At 45.3% G+C, this 20,067-nt stretch overlaps 1 protein-coding gene across 1 annotated transcript in view; it reads right to left on the reverse strand.

Annotated features, from left to right (window-relative positions):
• LOC119179853 (uncharacterized) overlaps nt 1–11,249 on the reverse strand; it is a 32,045-nt gene extending 20,796 nt beyond the window's left edge. The window contains exon 1 of the mRNA XM_037430976.2: nt 11,046–11,249. Coding sequence (XP_037286873.2) covers nt 11,046–11,133 — 88 coding nt within the window. The 5' untranslated portion in view covers nt 11,134–11,249. The remainder of the gene's footprint in view (nt 1–11,045) is intronic.
• Between the last annotated feature and the right edge of the window lie 8,818 nt (nt 11,250–20,067).

A 20,067-nucleotide genomic window follows, 5' to 3' on the forward strand; every position in this document is an offset into this window, starting at 1 on the left:
TCTCTGGCCTACACCTTTTTGTAAACTACGCAGGCTCATATTGTCGCGGGTATAGGAAGGTACCTCAGGTACGGGTGCAGAAACGACGCACACGCAATGAAGACGACGATGTTGTTGTGGGGCGGTGTCTGAACTGCCCTCTTGTCCTGCATCCTTGCATACTGTCACACCAATTTATCTCGCAGAATTCCTATTACATTGGCTCTTCGAAAACTAAATTATCAGCAATCAAAAGCTATTATTATTTCGGATTCTTTGTCTGTATGTACACATCTAACGTCCGCAAAGCAGTCTCCTCTTCTCAGGATATTTTGGTCTCTCGTACCGCATAACCTATCAGAAGTTCGATTTATTTGGGTCCCCGGGCATGCTGGAATTGAACTAAATGAAATTGCTGATTCGCTCGCTTCGGCATCTTTAAATTTCCCGGTGGTGGTAGTAGCCCCACAGTTTCCTTTTATTACTGCCGAACGATTCAAACGCCTGTTAATCTTAAAAATCAACGAAACGTCTCTCCTACAATCTGAAGAATTTCGGCACTTGCAATTCACATGAAACACCGCAAAATGCCTTTCCCGTCAATGTGAGGTGACCCTCACAAGCTTTCGCTGTAGAGTTCCTCGGTTAAATTTTTATCTCAACAAATCAGGATTTTCATTAACTAACCTATGTGCAGTTTGCAATGAACCGGAAACAATAGATCACTTTCTTCCCACATACCGCCGCTTCGCCTCACTGCGACGAATAATTCTTGAAAGACCGATTGGTGTGCTCGGATTGCCAGTCAATACATCCACCCTATTATCGTTTGGAGCCAGTCAGTTGGGTGTGGGCCGCAGTGCTATTCTGTCAGCGCTACATGAATTCATTCAGGCAACCGGAAGGATACGCTGCTAGTGGTACTGCCAGATATGTCCAATTCTTTGTCCCCCTTCCTTATTCTTGTTAATTTGTTTTATATATTCTGGTTTATCACAATCTTCTGCACTTTTTCACGTTTTTTAAAGGAACATTATTATTGTTCCTATCTAAGTTATCTTTCTTTTCTTTAGCAAGCGTTGTAAAAAAATTATCTATTATGAGGTACAGTATGGCCAATCCCCCATGTGGGTATGAGCCAAGATATCCTAGGCGACAAGACAAGACAAGGCATACTGTGTGCAGTGTTAGCCCACCCGGCGTTCACTTATTAAATACTCCCCGTTACAATTTATGCGCGAGATGCTCGGGAAAATGGCACTGCATGTGAACTGCGTAACTGAGCATCGCAGCATTCTAACTCGCTCGGGCCCATGTTGAGGTTCTTTTGAAATCCGCCAGAGAATTTCGCAATGACATACTTCTCAAAAACAACTCAATGATCTTTATAGGGACAATAATGCAAATAACTATTCATGTCAGAATGATTGATCAGTGCTCGAGAACGCCTAAAACGTCAGCATTTTAAACATCACTTTTGCACCAATCCAGAAATTGAGGTGGCTGTAGGTCACCATATGTGAAAGGTTTTGAAATGAGCCTGAGGACGTGAACACAACCAGTGGAAATAATCACTGGTACTGATACCATACATAATAGGAAATAACATATTATGCATGAGAAGACCTAATATACCACTGCTTGATTGTTTCTGCTTGATTAATGAAAAAATTCGGCAGATTACAAGCACCTTGGAATTCGATTTTATGCGAAGCATGCGGAGGGAAGGGAACGGCGTTGACGCTAAAGATATGTACAAGTGTTGTACGCGCAGACGTATATTAAACAATCGAATGTTTACTGTTGCACGAAGATCTGGCGTGGCTCTGTGGTAGAATACTTGATTGCCACGCAGAATGCTGGCGTTTGATTTCTCCTGAGACCACGTTCTTCTATATGTTATTCTATATGTTCGTTAGGTCCACGCAGCTGGTCTCAGCTTTTACGGGCGAAGCTACTTTAGGCCAACCTAGCTGGCGTTCGTCACGCCTCACCAAACACAGACCAGAATTAAACATCTGCCCAACCAAAAGCAAAACCACACGTCTAAACAACTGAAACCAAACCAAAAGTTACGTGCAATCAACTATACAACAGCTCAAGACAAGATCACCCGCGCCGGACGTCTGTTCATGCATCTGCCCATCCATTTGTCTGACCGTCCGCCCGTGCGTCCATCCGCATATCTTACTGCCCATTCATACGCTCACATGATTGTCCGTCCTTGCGTGCGTCCACCTGTCAGTCTGGGTTCTTCCGTCCATCTGTCCGTCCTTTATACTATTTGGCAATATCAACGCAGACGGTATGGACCTAAGGACCTATAGCTTCATCTACTCGACGTCATTCATCTCATGGAAATGCACTGCCTAATTAAAATTACCGCTTTCTGTTCACGCCATTCCTTCGTTGATGTAAACTGTCAATCACCTTCAGTGAATTGCACTTAGCTACACTTGATCTTGACCCGACGTCACGGTTTTATCGTAAAGTACATATTTGTGTTTATAAAATTGTTTAGCCATCCCTGCATCCCCAATTGACGCTTTGCAAACATGGGCGCGCGTGTGCTGCTGAATGTGCTGTGTTTATCTCTCTTCCCTCTGTGCTCTCTATCTTTCATCTCCCCCATCTCCCTCCCATGCGCCGGGTAGCAAACCGGCTGCCTATTGGCTGGTTAATCTCCCTGCCGTTTTTTTCCTCCTGTTTTCCTTTTTCTTGCGATCTAATTGAAAAGCAGTTATGAGACCTGGCGCGGTTCTGTGGTAGAATAGTTGATTGCCACACAGAGTGCGGTTGTTCCATTCCTGCTGGGGCCATGACGTTCTTTTTTTCGCATTCATCGAGTCAACACTGCTGAAGTCAGTTTTTTTAAAACTTTCACGCGTTAAAACGGCTCAAACTTTCACGCGTTAAAACGGCTCATGCATGTTCTTACAATTCCTGGGTAGATATGAAGTGCCAATCACCTCAGACACATAACCACATACCAGTGGCACATACCCGCCCATGTGTGTGTGCCACTGTCTGGCGGAAAGTCTTTGATGACGTACGCGACGGGATCTTGACATTATTCTTGTAATGACCAGCGAGTCGTACTCCTCAAAACATCTTGTTCGCCCATACTAATTGTGCTTTATTCTAAGTTAACGGAGTGATGGCGAGAGCACCCCGACGTAGGCGGCTAGATAGATAGAAAGATACCCGGATAGACGTCAAAATTGCTGGCCGTACGCAAAGAAATGCTTCGCATTAAAAAAAAAAGAACTTATTAACGTTAGCACGGAGAGCCCGACAAGTGGTTTCAAAGTTTCGTTTTCGCCGGTTTTCGCTCCGGAAATACGGTTGCATCTCAGTGGTAATTTCGTAATGGCGTGCTGCTGCACGTTCTTTGCACGCCTATGAATGTCGTGCTGACGAAAAGTTTGACAAAACCCCCATGTGGTATGGCGGATGCCCGAATGGTCTGAATAATTACACGACATAAGTTGCGATGACGTTGCTGCATAGCTCGAGCGTCGACGCCGCTCGAGCTATACAGCAACGTCATCGACGCGATGGCCATCAATAAGTGCCGCAGAACGAAGCCCTATACTCTAAGCGTATGAGTGCCGTGCTTCGAGAGCCATTGCGACCAGTCGCGATGGACGCTGTTGCTGCTGTGGCTGTCGCTACTTTCACACTGCTGCTACTCTGCTGCTGCTGCTCGCCGAGGAAAGTTCCGTCATCAATCAGTTGATGACCGCTATTTTTCACTACATGCAAATAACCACAGTGTCAGCTGCCGGGAAGTAAAGGCAGAAAACGTTGGGCCAGTCATCTGTTACGTCAGAAGGAATTTTCAGGCGGGTGATTTGAAGTGCGCTAACGCTGTGCAGACAACTAAATGAAATTTTTTTCGAAATCAGGTTTATATCCTTGGCACAACCAAACACCCTCAAAACAGCCAGATACAAGGTAACTCTAAACTTCCCTATCACTACTTCTAGCACTAAGCTCTTTGCCACAGGGACCTTTCATCCATTACATTCTCTTATTTCTCTTCACTGAGACTCAGATTGCTCGCCTTTCTCTTACCCGTCAGTGGCAATGGCTATTGGCGCAAGCGCGTATACTTTACATTCCCGTTCCCACATAGTCTTCTCCCGCGTGCATTCATGCTTCCAACATTCGCATCTTTCCCCTTCCCTGTCAACATGTCCCCCATTCTGCACACAGGCCGTGGTCACGTGATATAAGGAGCACAGCATTATTGATTTGTGGGGTTTAACGTCCCAAAACCACCATATGATTATGAGAGACGCCGTAGTGGAGGGCTCCGGAAATTTCGACCACCTGGTGTTTTTTAACGTGCACCCAAATCTGAGCACACGGGCCTACAACATTTCCGCCTCCATCGGAAATGCAGCCGCCGCAGCCGGGATTTGAACCCGCGACCTGCGGGTCAGCAGCCGAGTACCTTAGCCACTAGACCACCACGGCGGGGCGAGCACAGCATCATTCCCCTTCTCTTTCAACGCAGGTAGTCGCCTACACGGATGCCTCATACGTGGCTATATGTCATCTTTAGGTTATACACACTTTTAGGCACCAGAAACTCACACCAGTGGGGCATACTTACGCCCGCGAAATTTACTCTCACTTCAGGTGCTTTCCATTGTTCATCCGTTACAATCATTTTCCTCTCTTCCTTCTCTCCCCGAGTACACTATTTTTCCCGACACTTACGCCGCCCTCCGTCACACAGAAACACATGTTACCCCCTTTCCTAGAGTAGGAGGACGAGCGAGTGGTCTCCACACTCACCTTCCACTGTTTTTCTACGCTGAGTTCCTGAGCTTTCAGAGATAGAGGGCAATAGGCTGGCTCATCAGCTCACCCGCGATATATTGCACCGGGCAACATTCATTCTACAGCCCACACCTTTAGAGGATGGTTAGAGTTTTCTGAGCAACGATGGGTCTATGTCTTTGCGCCATACTATCAAGGAGGTGTACCTCCGGCTCCGACTTGACAAGCGTCTCTACACTCATCCATCACTTTCTGTTTTAGAGGCACGAATTTTATGGCAAGTACAATTGAATTGCCTGATAACCCCCTTTCGCCTTTTTTCTATGAGTAGTGATCTGACCCATGCTGTCTTAACAGCCAGATACGTTAAGGGGTAGACGGTGCCTGACTGAAAAAAAAGGCAAATCCCACGTACAACGGGAATAAATGATATACGAAGCACGAATGAGAAACGTTGATATGTGACTTTAAAATCAGCACAATGTTATGAGGTCGACGTAAATGATGCTGTACATGACTTCCGTGTCATGATTATCACGTTTGGATGTGTCGTTTACCTTCGTCGCATATTCGCGTCACGTGATACAAAATTTAACGAAACGTCCACGAGCACGCTACGAGCGTGGTATGTTGTCATGTTCTTACATGGCGCACGTGTCAGGACTATCATGTTTGCACCCCTCATATATTTTCTTATCCATTGGCATCACGTAACACCAAATTTCGTGTATGGGGAGCTAGCCAAACGGCCGCGAGCGCATTATGAAGCCCCCAAAATACTCCGAAGTAGCGTTGACGCGCGCGCACGCTGGGCACAGCAACGCTACGTTAGCAAAATGCGAGCACTCCATAGTCGGACGCCCGGCGCGACCAGCGTTCGGCGACGCGGCCCGACGGCAACCGGCGCGAAATGCGCCATACTGTATTTCACGCCAATGCGTTACCCCGACAACACAGCGTGTCCCTCTTTTCGTGACGCAGGGACGCCGGACGCGCTGAAACGCGCATGCGTCAACGCAACGCAGTGTGGCGCGCGCCTGCGAGTATGGGGCCGGACTGGCGCCTCGCGTGGCAGCACTGGCGTGACGCGCCCAAGTGAATGCCGGCGAGCACGCGCACCGCGTCATGTCGAAATGTATTGACGCCTTCACTGCGGCACGTAGTCATGTTCTCACAAGACACGCATCTCGTGATTATCATGTTTGCACCAGTCACACACCACCGTCATTCATTGGCGTCACGTAATATCAAATTTGGCATATGTGAAGCTAGCGAAACGGCCACGAGCACATTATTAGTGTGGCATGTAGACATGTTGTTACATGCCACACATGTCGTGATTATCATGTTTGGATTTCTCATTAACTATGTCATCCGTTCGCGTCACGTAATACCAAATTTGGTACATGTGAAGCTAGCGAAACGGCCTCGAGCGCATCATGAGCGTAGCGTGAAGTCATGTTGTTACGTGACACGCATATCATGTTTATCATGTTTGCACCAGTATCACACCTTCGCCATCTATTCATAATGTGCATTAACAAATTTGGTATAAGTGAAGCTAGTGAAACGGCCGCCAGCGCATCATGAGCATGGCATGTAGTCATGTTGTTACATGACGCGTATCTCAATATTATCATGTTTGCACCAGTCATATATCTTCGTCATCCCCTCACGTACTGCAACACCGAATTTGGTATATGTGACGCTAGCGAAACGTCCGTGAGGGCATCATGAGCGTGGCATGTAGTCATGTTGTTACGTGACACGCGCATCACGATTTTCATGTTACGGTTTGTCTCTAGTGTTCGCCGCGCAATCATGCCATACCATACCAGTTTTGCAACATGCCATGTGAACGAAACCAACAATGAAAACAATGCAAGTTAAATCATGACATTCATGACATACGTGTCGTGATTTTCATGTTATGACTAGTTAAATGTGTTCTTCATACAGTCATGTTGCACCATACGAAGTTTGGTATTGATTCCATTAACGAATCGGCCAGGAGAGCTAAAGGTTGTAGGCAGCTAGATAGATAGATAGATAGACACGCTCAATGTCACCGCAGTTTGTTAAGAAATGCTTCGCATTTAAAGGAAAGATAACGGAAAGTGGCTTCGCAGACGAGCTACTAAGCCGTTCGCCCCTGCACGTGCCTTTGTTGCCAAACCCCGTGAGCTTTTGTTCGCTGCACCTGGCGCTAGTGAGTCACCCGCATTGTGGAAGCGTTTTCACGGTGAGCCAGTGGGCCATATGCAAGCGGTCCATGTCACGACACCACTCCCGACAAGATAATGTGGCAGCGTGTTGTCACAATACGTGTGGATAGACGACAGCGTCGTGTTTACTAAGTCCAGACAGCCGACCGGATATCTAGCGAGGCTTGTTGTTGCGCGAAAGGATTTTAGGCTGTACGTTGACGAAATGACGGAGTTGTTCTTTAGCCGATTTCTTGGAAGATGAATAGCAGAGTGGGGAAACACAGAGGTGGAGGCACGTCTCTGAGGAAAAGAGAGGTGTTTGCTGCATTGGTGGAGTAACAAGAAGGGGTTCCTCCCTTGAGGTGGTCTCAGATGAGACGGGAGGCGTTTAATGAAGAGAAATGGAGAGGAGGGGAGGTTAGTGCTCGAGTACGAGATTGGGAAGCGGGGACAGAGGTCGTGCTTCGCGCCGACTCTCATCAAATGTGTGATAATTAATCGAGAAGTTGTTGTCGATGTATCTGCACAGTGCACAAACAAATCTGCTCAGTGCCAGTAGTGGGCCCTCATTGTAATCCAGCTTGACATATTCAAAAGAGGACAGCCATAGAAGGTTAAGCCTTGCCGCCACGAAAACTAGAAGTAAACGAAGTGACAAGAGGGCAAAGCTTGAAAGTAAAGGAGTATTAAAGAGCCGGAAGGAAAACGAGACGAGAAGAGCCGACTGCAAGTTTCTCTGGATGGGTCAGCCCGGGGGTGTCGTCTGTGTGAAGTCGGGACTAAACGGGTGTGCTGCCTCTATCGGCAGCCTAAGGGATCGCAATACACGTCGTTGGCTTACATGCCCAGATCCCCTTTGCCCCGTACACGGTAAGGCGACGCGTGGGAGGGGATGGAAACCTTCCTTTCTCCGCACTTGTCTCGGGTCTCTGATGATGCTACTCACCAAACGCCTACAGAAGCAGACGCCCCTGCAGGGTTCTCGCGAAGCTAAGATTCGTTTAGTGGCCCTGGAGACTCGGACCACGAAATATATTTGTGCTTTCGGCAAAGCAAAGCCGAGTGGGTGGAGAGGAAGCAACCAATATGATAAATTGCCCGCGGTAGCATGAATACGAGATTTATGGTGCCATCGTATATCACGTACTTTTGCAAGTGAATTTGGTCCCCATACTTGTTTTTAAAAGTTTCTGACTCAGGTTTCTGCTCACGGAACGGGGTTTCAATGAATAACAGCGTTACAACACGTGGCCGAAAACAAAAGAGCTCACCCTGTCTCCGATCTTAGCGACGTAGTGTCTTTGTGAGAACGTCTACAGTGATGGATCGGTGCCGCAATCTGTCGGTGCGGTACAATTGTCTATTTATCGTCTTTTCAAGATGGCCTAAAAGCCAACGTCTGCGACTGCGGAGATTGTTGCCCTCTACAGGGCCGCTAATTCATTTCTTCATCCTGCATCGTAGAAGCGCTTCTGAAGGCGACTAGAGAATAACCTTACCTTGAAGTATAGGATGGGCAAACATTTAAGGATGATACAGCAGTCCACAGATATAGATAAACATTCTGGTAGTAGTGAAAATCGCTCGGACAGGCAAAGTTTATTCTAAGCAACTTATTCTTTCTTCATCGAATTTGATAAAATTTTAGCAGAAGTTCAGTACTGTGTGGAGAAAAGGAATGTGGTAAGTGGAAATTATAAAATATTTTGCGAAATATTAGCCCGGCACAGGCGAAGGGCAGAAAAATAAACGTTTGAAGGGGAGGCATTTTATTACGCCTTATATCACCAGATGCCAAAGAACCGCGCCTCCTCTCGATCTGAAAAATATGCCTATTACCGCGCGCAAGGCTTCATATCTGAAGGCAGAGCCACGAACTTCTATCAGGCATGATTAATTCTTCCACCAAGCGCACTTTGCACAATTCGGACTATTCAACATGACCATGGCATAGCTGTCACCTACACTACACAAACTTTCGCATATACAACGCGCCGCGTACGTCGACGATGCAACAATATTGGTGACAACATCGTTGGGTGGAGTTCTTTATGAGACTTTCCAAGAAGCCGTCAAGATAGTAGAGTAAGATGCCTTAGCCAAATATTTCACCTATGCAACTGCATATCCGAACTCCTGCTTGCCTTAAATACCAGACTCTTCTGTCATTGGAACCGGTATCAAATAAAAGTGAGACCTACCGTCATATAACTGGTCGTATACTTACGGTACATTGATATATGAGAGCTTGCAAAATGTCTAGTGGCGTTTGGCAGCTAAAGCACCGTTTGATGTAGATGCACGTGCGTTGATGCCTGGTGGTACATCTACATACGCATATCTGCACACAATGGTGAATTGCTCGCAAAGATGGCTTTAACATGAACGTAATGAACGCTGGTGTTCGGTATTCACTCTTTCAAAGTTGTCTTTTGAGGAGCAAAACGGCAGGGTATGCGATCCTCAGTAGTATGGTAGCCTATGCCTGCATTTATGCCTGCACTACTCCACTGCGCTCCGGGAAAGCGAGAGGTAGTGTTCGTAGGTAGAGCTGTGAACGCGGAAGGGCATTCCGCTAACTGCTTGCATGTCTCTTGCTGTACTAAAGCACTCATCTGCAGGACAGTCATCGGCGGACGTCGTTGCTTTTTTGCGGTGCTTACTGCAGCCGTTTTATTAGTCGACACCACCGTACTTAATGCCCAGCGGAGAAACATTGTTGCTCTATTCGGAAGCTGTCCAACGCTGGCGGGGAGGCCTTATACACTTCACTGCGTCGTCACCAAATCGAATGGCAGCCGACCATATTCCTGTACAGGCGACAAAGATATGACTGTTTTTGCGTGACGCAAACACAAGGAAAGAAGTGAAGGGGAGTTCAATAAGGGCCACATCTTTCTGGCCTGCATAGGAATATAAACTGGCTAGCCCAGCAAAAAGTACTTCACCGACCAGAGTTTCCTACAATATAAATTTAAAGCCTTCGCTGCGCTGAAACTGCTGAAGCGCTCCTGGGCGGCACTGGCTAACGTCATGATGCATTACTTATTTACCACTACCACATGGCGACACCCCGTCAGTGAAGAGCATCGTGGGAAGTGTGTGAGATAAAAGGCTTGTTTGTGACGCTACATACATGTTTGATGGTAGCGCAGCGGGTAGAGCACCGGGAAGCTATCATCGCGGATAAAAAGGGCGTGCCTTCAACTTGCACCAGAAACTTCCCTTCCAGTTTGTGTTTGCCATCTGATAGCTTGCCCCTTATCAACGTTATTTACGTGACGGAAATGCGTTAGTAAAGTTTTGGTGGACACTACCGTAAAAACACTCGCGTAAAAAATGGAACCCCGTCCTCTATGGGTTAACGGTGTTTTTAGCATGTGCATACCTAACCTACGCCACTGTTCACTGCTTCTTTCTATCGCATTATACAATGCTCCATCATTACTCTTTTCTCGAGTGTTAACCTTGAAGTCACTTCCCAGGTTCCGGTCAGGTTCTCGTTGCCTAGTTAAGGCGTCCTAGTTGCTGCCTAGTTAAGGCGTCCGTTGATAACGTCAAGAGATCGAGAAACTGGCGTGGCAGCCCTGGTTTAATGACCAAGCTGTTCGAAAAGTCTGCTTCAAATGAAAGCGCGACAATTTCTCCTCCCCTCCCCCCCGCACCTTTGAGGAGGGGTACTAATTGGTGCCAAAATGAGCAGTTTTTCTTTTAAAATGATAACTTCACCACCTTAGTTAGCGTACCCCCGTTTCCGCCATGAAACCAAGCATTCTGCAAAAGTCAAGGGTTACAGAAATTTCCATTCATTACTTCACCGTCACGCAAAAGAACACTTCACCTCAGTTGTTGAATTATTTGGTGTGCTGCTGAACGGGACCTCTTTCAAGAGCAGTGAAAAGTACAGTCCCCCTCTTCCGTATAAAATTTTTTAGAGTGGGTGGGTTGCGTTTCATTTGCCCCACTGTCGATAAAAGCGCCTAAGTGTGCAAAGCCCTTTCGAAGGCGCCTTGAGTCTGAGGTTCGTCCAGCTGCTAGAAAATAAATCACCAAGAGCTTCAAACTTACGGCAAAATGCGGGACCCTTGATCTTCCCAGCACGAGCACAGCAGATGGCGCTCAAAAACAAACAAACACTCAGCAGTGTGACCCGCATATTCTTGGCTGGGGCGTCCTTCACTAAACCTTTCTAGCTGCGAGCAATAGACGATCATACGAAAGAAGACCGACTTAAGTTTTGTGCTTTCCTCAGCTGGTCACCTAGAGCAGCTGGGCCATGAAGCAACGGGCATTGTAGGAGACACATGTCAGTGAAACTTTCATGCATTGTTGGTTACGCAGCATAGACAAGATCAATCGTTTGCGTCAAGTCTGTCTGTTTGAGCTGTTTATGCAAACGTCTCGAAAAAACAATGGTGGTATTTCAGGCCCGTAGCCAGGGATTTTTTTCAGGGGAAGCCCACTTGTTGAAGGGGTTTAGAAACACCAATTTTTTATTATCTTTTCTCTATGAAGCACTCCCCTCGATCTGACTTCGGGCTTATATACCTGCACCTCCTCTTTGGCTACAAGCGTGTTGTATTTCTAGAGACCCTGCTAGTTTAGGAATAAATACGCCGTTACAGTGAACAAAAAGTAGCCAGTTTTCACACGTTTCCGAAAAGTGCTTCATGTGGCTTCAAATATTATGATAGCAGTATAAAATAGCATTAGTGAGTATAATATTTAAGGGACACTAAAGGCAACTATTACATCGACGTTGATTGTTGAAATAGTGGTCCAGAAACCTCGTAGTGTTACTTTTATGGCAAGGAAGGGCTTATTTTGAAATGAAAACACGTTTTGGTGATCTACATCTGGTTAGCGCACTTCAAATTACCCGCCTAAAGAAGCAGACCGACCGGACAGACTCGCGTCAATGTTGCTGTGCACAACGTTGCCCGGCTTTACTGCACTAGTAGCAGCAGACCGAAAGCTGTGGGAAGCGTAACAGCAGCAACGGCCATTGATCGATTTCCCTCCATTGGCTCCGAAATTGCTGACGTTTTTTGGTTCAACTGCGCCCAACTGAATGGCATCACCTGTGTAGTGTAACTACGCAAAAATTGAATTTCTGAACCACTCGCACCATTCCCCATCGTAACGTCTGGCGGTTCTTTTTTTCGTGACTCACACTCAAACGAACAAGTAGCATTTTATTGTGTCTGTTGATGCAGAGAAGATTCTTTTTAGTGCAGCTAGATTGTTTACTAGTTATTAATTGCAGGCGGTCTGTCTGATGTCATCGGTATGATTTTGAGAATGTCCTACTGCGGCGCATGTGTTCTTGTGCATTTGCCTTAATTTCTCGGTACGTAGGGCACTGTTGTTGATAATATAGTTGTTTTAGATGTTGTCGTACATTGAGAGTTCACTCTGACGTAAATTGTTCTTTGACTTTAGTGTCCCCTCAATGAGGTCACTAGTTTTTTAGTATTACGACTAACAAAGAAAAATAAGCCCCTACACTTCAACTCATAAGTCAGCACAGTATTTCTAACGCATGAAACATTGTTGCCACAACTTAACTTCATAGCATGTCCTCTGAAGAGTAACTTGTGAAATCATCCGGATAAAAACAATGAATCATCAAATATAAGGTGACAGCACTAATTCCTAACAGTAGAGTTGTAATTTGGGCCTCGACAGCAGGTACTAAAAAAATCAGAGTTTCCCCACAAGAGCGAAGCGATGGATACGGCAGCAGCGAATTGCAATTGACGCGAAAAACAGCAAGCACAACGAAATGTGCAGCGCACTTCGCACGCACAAATGACAAACGGGTGGCACTTTAGTTCGCGTTTTCTGAAGAGGCGAAAGTTAAGCAGACTGATTTCTCAGTAAAACGAAACTCTGTCGGCACAAAAAAAATGAAATTCTTCTTTGCACATTTTGTATAAAAAATATGGACATGCACGTAGTGTGAAAGTATCAATCTACAAAAGCAGCTCCAATTTGCAACTGATATACGGACATAATGAGCAAATGTTGAACCCAGAATATCCGAAGCAATGCGAAAATTATCATTGATCGCGAAAAGAATGCGTTGCGTTTAACTCAATCACGTTCGCTGTGATGGAGCTCATAGCTTTGTTACAAAACTTCAGTACCAAACGAGACTGAAGAGGCACGGAGAAGCTTGAAGCAATCAGAAGTTTTTCGAGAAAGCTTCACTGGAAACATTGTTTCGGCAAGCTGACTTGCGCTCCTCAGTGCAACAGGATTGCCTTCAACAAAATGTCGCTTGTCCAAACGTTCGCTTTAGTAACATTCTGTGTAATAATTTTATTGCGATAGCAATTATATGGACACTCGCGGCTGGATTTCGCTGCCGGCATCGGCATTAATGTCATGTACCGTATATGTATCTATATATGTGAAAACGAAACAAAGAAAAAATCCAGAAAAAAAGACTCTGGCGCACGGAATCGAATGTCGGACCTCCGCGTCCTGAATGCGAGGCGTTCACCACAGAGCCACCGAGGGGTACCTCCTTGAACATTCAAATGGCAAGCGATTCAGGTCAAACACTTACCACTGTTGGTGGGCATCTCGGGGGGGGGGGGGGGGAGAACATGGTTTTTTTAGCATTATCAGATAGATGGCGCAATGAGCGTGCAGCGGCTAGAGAGCCTTCATGTGCGTGCGTCTCACGAAGACACGTGCCCATGAAGGCTCCCTAGCAGCGGCTCTCATCTATCTCGCGTACTTTCATCCGTGGAAAGGAGGGGAGTGGACAATTACTCGCGCGCCTTCATCTCCCGGTGGGGAGGATCAAACGTCTTGGCTGACGTTCGGCTTGACTGGAACGATTCTGTTGTAGTTACGGGGCGCAACAAAGGTCACGGCATTCCTTGCACAGCCTCCATTTGCGGAAAGGGCGTGCTTTTCAGACGCAGCGAAGTAACAACTAAGACGCTTATTCGCGTTCATCAGTAACTATGAATACGTTTTGTGCGTCATTTGTGCATGAGAAATGCTGGGCACGTTACGACCTGCTTGCCATTCTACGCGTGACCTTTCAATTTGTTGCTATCACGTTCATCGTTTCTCCTTTGTGGCAAAGCTGTTACTTTTTTTAGAATCATTTAGTCCATCACGTGGATCTGAGTGACAGAATTAAAATAAAGAATCGCAAATTTTTAAACCAAGGATACAAACTTTTCATGAGCATGAAGCAGCCTATGATTACTTGATGTCATTTTGACTACACGCCAAAAGTAAAAGAAGTTGAAGCTATGTAGCCGAGCAGACTCAAAATTGAGCCTTTCAATTAACGCATTTTGCCGACAGCAGCTAGGCTGCCGTCTTCACTATTTAGTCAAGCGACACTGCACTTATCTCAGTTCGGTAAGGCTTGCAGATGATTGGTTTTACTCATGTACTCGTGCAAAATCAATACCTGCTCCAATAATTGGTCCACAATCTTGTTCTCACTTGTTGCTTTTAGGAAACACTGATAAACCTTCGCGGAACTACAAATACCCGGGTTAGTACACCAAAAAGCCGCGGAAAACATGTTGCGCAATTTGGCCATCATCTACAAATGCATGGTTGGCTTGTTCGGCATAGCTCAGTGCGGCTTCCGATTCCTGCCCGCCACGACTTGCTGTCTTTATCTTTCCCGTAGTTGAAACGCTAACCAAGCGAGATCACTGATCATGATCCAACTTCTAATATCACAGAGCGAGTGGCGAAAACGAGCGGAGGCAAGCGCTATGAACTCAAGTCATTTACTTCCAGCACTTCCCCTGGTTCAATTCACAAAATAAGAAATAAGAGACATATAACAAAAAGAGAAGTTCTTTGGAGGCGTATCGAATTTTGTATGTGTAAAAACTTACGGAAACCCATAGATGCGAACATTTACATTCTTTTAAACCGGATCTTAGGATCCCCGGCAATGGCTACTGGCGTGCATGTTTCTCAAAACCAAAACTAGCGCTGAATTTCTGGGGCCTTGCTAAATGGCCGAGGACACGCGCTCCGAAGCGACAGGTCACACTTTGGATTCCCCACTTCAAGGGAAGTATTTTTATGAAATAATATTCTCTGTTGTTTTTCTATATATATAGCTACCAATACATATACGGGGCATGACGGTGGCGACAAACGGTGACGCCGACTGCAAAAACCAGCTGAGTGTGTCCATATAATTGCTATCGCAACAAATGAAACGACACTCGGGAGTCAGTACAAGGGTAAGAAGAAGCAGAACTGCGGACTTTTAGCCAGTTCCTCATTTGTGTGCACAGAAAATATACGCATATGAGGAAAGGTGGAAGGATGCGACTATAAGATAAGCTGAGTTAGAGGAAACAAGATCTTAATTGAGCAAAAGAGAGATTAGAAGCCTGTACATAAACGCCATTAACGTGTTAAGAATGCGATTTTCTTAGGAGAGATATCAAAGACACACTCGATTACATGTCAAGCACGTTATAAGTAGACGTATAAAGACTGCTATATGTCACGTGCATGAATCTCTCTTCTTTACATTAGTTTGTCAGACATATATAATCAAGCTGTGACATATTATTTGGAACTATGCATTGCTTAATGACTGCCTATAACGCGCTTAAGAAATATGGGTGTTCAATTAAACTATCGCTCACTCAATGGTCACTTTCACCGATGTATGAGGACTGAATGTGCACTGGATTTTATAGCGAATATTCTGTCGGAAACTGACAGATTATTTTTGTGTTTCATAAAGCACATTAGGGCATAAGCACATAAAGCATATGCACGTTAGAGTATTCATTGTTCACCCTTTGGAAAAACGAGGAAACCTGATTCTTCAGGTGCGCAATTGGCCTGTTTGGGCGATACTTGTTTTTCTAAGGTGAAATGCTTTGAATATAAAATAATGACATGGGCTAGCACTCGCAAAGCTTTCCGTTTCCGTGCGTTACTTTCGGTTCACTTTTAAGGTCTGTATTATATCTTTTTCCTATCCAAACGAAAACGTCGCTAGAATACTTGACCCAAAGGTGACTTCAGTGAGGGAAAGGGTACCTAAACCACCCCGAGGTCGAAGCGCAGTTGCGGTGTTGCCGTTGTGCCCGAGTCTACACGTTGCCATGAGAAGTTACCAAAACAGTGCCGTAATTCGCATCTTTCACAGATGATAGCGACGCCATGCAGCAACCGTCACAGCTGTCATTCGGGGCATGCCCACGCAGCCAGCCCAAGCAGGCGGTCAGTTGGCATCACTTGGGTGGTTACTGGAGGATGACAAGTTGGGCCAGTTGCATTACGTTCTTAATTGAAAATTTTGTTGAAGCGCACCAAAAACACACGCACAGAAAAGGCCGACAAGGACAGCGCTTGCTCTCACAACTAAAGGTTCATTATTAAGCCTTCAGCTGTGAGAGCAAGCGCTGTTCTTGTCAGCCTTTTCTGTCGTCTGTTTTTTAGTGTGCTTCAACCAAGTTTTAAATTATGACCTTGGTGGTTCGCTGGCTAGGCACTGGCAGTTTTGCGACCACTCTTCCATGTTTGATCGTGTACTACTGAAATAGGGCAGGCACTGGGAGTGGCAGTGGAAATTATAATGTTTATGGTTTCCGAAATGTGAGCAAGAGGTACAAAAACACAAAGTGTGCTAGGTGCCGCTTTACACATGCCGTGCAGTGATGAGGCTTCCTACATTGCAAGAGCAATAACCCCGCAAGGCAAAGAGAAAAAAGAATACATTTGTATTCACACCCCTTTGTCCTATTAGGTCATTGTGCGGGGCTGACTTTGCACCCCTGTTTAGTTAACGGGGGGGGGGGGGGGCACCCCTGATCGCCTCGTGCGCACGTATATGACAAGTGAAGAAGTACTTCTGATGTGGAGGGGATTACTCCCATCTAATGTGTGTTTCATGCGCATGTTAATTCTGTTGACTATGGTCGTTTGCTATTATTCTGCCTCACTGATATATCATCATTTGCCGTACTGAATAGTTTGTTTTTGCTGTGCACATGCACCAATCATTACTTGGGTGGTAAACAAGTGAACTATTGGCAGATTTTTTTCTATTGTCTTTTATCTGTGAAACTATATGTGAAGGAAATAAAACAAATGGTTTCAAATTCCTGTTTTTGCGTTGATAAAATCAGTTTCCGAAGATGCCTGAAATCTCCCCACGTCTCTGCTATCGCACAGATCGTGCTTCAGCAATCAAGTATAACCAAGTGTTTCGTTTACAAGTGCACAAAAGCAGCGTAGTTCCTAAGGCGAGCAAAGTGATAATAGGGTTCGAACAACTGTAGTTATACGGTCGGTGGTAGATTACGAACTGTAGATATATGGTCACTCATTCTTAGCGAGATCACACGAGTGGATGGTGGCACTTTCAGTGCCACCGTTTCCGGCGTAGCCGTCTATCGAGGCAAAACGCCCTAGGACTAAGAGAAGGAGCGCCAGGTTACTCTACATGTGCACCACATTTACTTCCGTGCAAGGCGCCTCGGACTTACTTTGTGAAGAGTGCATGCCATCCACTCACATGATATAGGTAAGAGTCAGCGAGAGCATCAGCAGCAAGCGCTTCGCCGTGTGCAGCGTTGAAGTAGGGTGAGCAACAAGTGTTTTACTGCTATCTATCAGTAGGTAACAAATAATTACACTCCCACAAGTGCAGTCTAACATGCAAAGTCAGCGGGAATACCCCATCTAAACAAGGTATACCTCCATTTCGAAATAAAGTAAGCGGTGGACTTGCCTTGGTCGTTTCGTCGCTCGGGGGGGTAATTTCGCAGTTGGAAGTTCTGTGGGCACAATACTTGGATTGTGTTCACCGAAGCTGTGCTTTCCGTCACATCACAGCAAATTCTGTGTCCAGCGTTCAAACTTTCTTCTATAATGCACTACACTCGAGCTTTGTAGATGACGAGCAGACATGTTATCGCCATGTCGGCTGAAGCCTTCAAAGATCCCAGGAGACAAGAACGAGAAGAGACATCTTTAGTGCACTGTAGGTCGGGCGCGAATGACTTCTGTCCACCGTGCGCGCGTGTTCCCGAACGTGAGCCCGGCCCACGGCAAGCTGCTTACCATCTTTCGCGACAACTAGCGCCCCCACAGTTGTATGTCAACTCTGTTACTTGTCTCCTACTTTTCCTTGTGCTCCACCATTTATATCGCAATGAAATTTCGCATATTTATTTGGCTTAGAACGAGGTGTTCACGCGAACTTTGTTATAACGCTAGGCGCGCTTCTTTCTCTATATTCAGATGTCCTGTGGTTCTGACGGCTAAGCAAGTGAAACTGCAGCAGGTGGGAATGAAACACCACATTGGACAAACATGTGTCCATAAAGAAAACGATCGACCCAGTCGCTGCAATGATAGCCTCAAACACAATCGTCCATCCTCGGTAATTTGATCAACGGTTAAGTGTGTAGGTATTGTCATTTTTGTGCCATTGAAGATTTACCTTTTTCAAGTTTTTCGGTGACCGTCTTATATCTAGAATAAACTCCATTGCTCACATCGTGCGCGCAGCCTCATCATAAGATTCAAAGGTAATCGGAAGTGTTCCTATACAATCAGGCATGGTTTGCTCGAGGCAGTGAGTACGTATGTGTTGGGCCGGTTCCGTAAAAATAGAAAAAAAAAGATGGAAGTGCGAGTGGCGTTGGCACGCGTGACATTGCTTTTTATATGGTGCTGAATTGTGCAACGAGTGCAAGTGCGTAGCAATCAGCAGTCCATCTTTATTTTTCGAGATAAGGTACAATGATTCATCTACATTTTCTATTTTACCTATTGGAGTGCCCGGCGTGGCAAGTTCCCCTATGTAAGAGGCAGCTCACACGAGAGGCAGATCAAGGCACTCCTGCCGACGGGAGGCGTCCGTGAAATGCGTCTTCATGAACTCGCTCAGCCGTCGCAGCGCCTCCACGCGCCTACAGGCACCGAAGCCGATCTGCATACTCGGGCAGTCGGAGGGAACGGAGTCGTAATCGACGTCGTAGGCAGCGACGCCGAAATGGACGTCAGGGTAAGCAGCCTTCGCTTCGCATATCTGGCAAAAAAGGACATAAAAGATGCATTCAAAGCATGCATCTATCTATCTATCTATCTATCTATCTATCTATCTATCTATCTATCTATCTATCTATCTATCTATCTATCTATCTATCTATCTATCTATCTATCTATCTATCTATCTATCTATCTATCTATCTATCTATCTATCTATCTATCTATCTATCTATCTATCTATCTATCTATCTATCTATCTATCTATCTATCTATCTATCTATCTATCTATCTATCTATCTATCTATCTATCTATCTATCTATCTATCTATCTATCTATCTATCTATCTATCTATCTATCTATCTATCTATCTATCTATCTATCTATCTATCTATCTATCTATCTATCTATCTATCTATCTATCTATCTATCTATCTATCTATCTATCTATCTATCTATCTATCTATCTATCTATCTATCTATCAGTCCAGTCCAGTCCAGTCCAGTCCAGTCCTGTCTATCATTGAAATTTAGAACAAAATTGAATAATATTCATATAGTAAGGCAACAATTTTCCAGGCAGGCACGGAACTATACCACTTTTTCTTTAAGAAAAATATTCACAATATTTAACAACGTCGCAATGCCGTTAAAAAAACGGAAACATAACACAATTATATAAGCTAAGGTAAGGTGGCCATAGAATTTAAGCAATATTTTAACTAAAGGTTAAATACAGGAGTTACTTCAATATTGAAGATGGTACCTTGTCACCAGCTTATCAATTTTAACACTAGCACCAAAATGTTTATTATTATTTCATAAATTGCCATCGCGAATCTCATTATAGTGGTAGCGCATTGAGGACCCATTCGCTTCGGCAACCTTGGAGTGTAAAGCAAGACGTCTTTCATGCGGTGATGAGTAGCTGGCTTCCGAAGATTAAAAAATTTGGTCAGTCAGTGATGCATACTTGGTAACGCGAAACGCTATAAACAGGATGGACAAGGGAGCAGTCGTATTGTCTGTGACAATTTTTTGTACTGTCTAGTGCGCTTCACTTCACCAGGTAGC

The sequence above is a fragment of the Rhipicephalus microplus genome, chromosome 7, assembly GCF_043290135.1.
Source record: "Rhipicephalus microplus isolate Deutch F79 chromosome 7, USDA_Rmic, whole genome shotgun sequence".
NCBI classification, from domain to species: domain Eukaryota; kingdom Metazoa; phylum Arthropoda; class Arachnida; order Ixodida; family Ixodidae; genus Rhipicephalus; species Rhipicephalus microplus.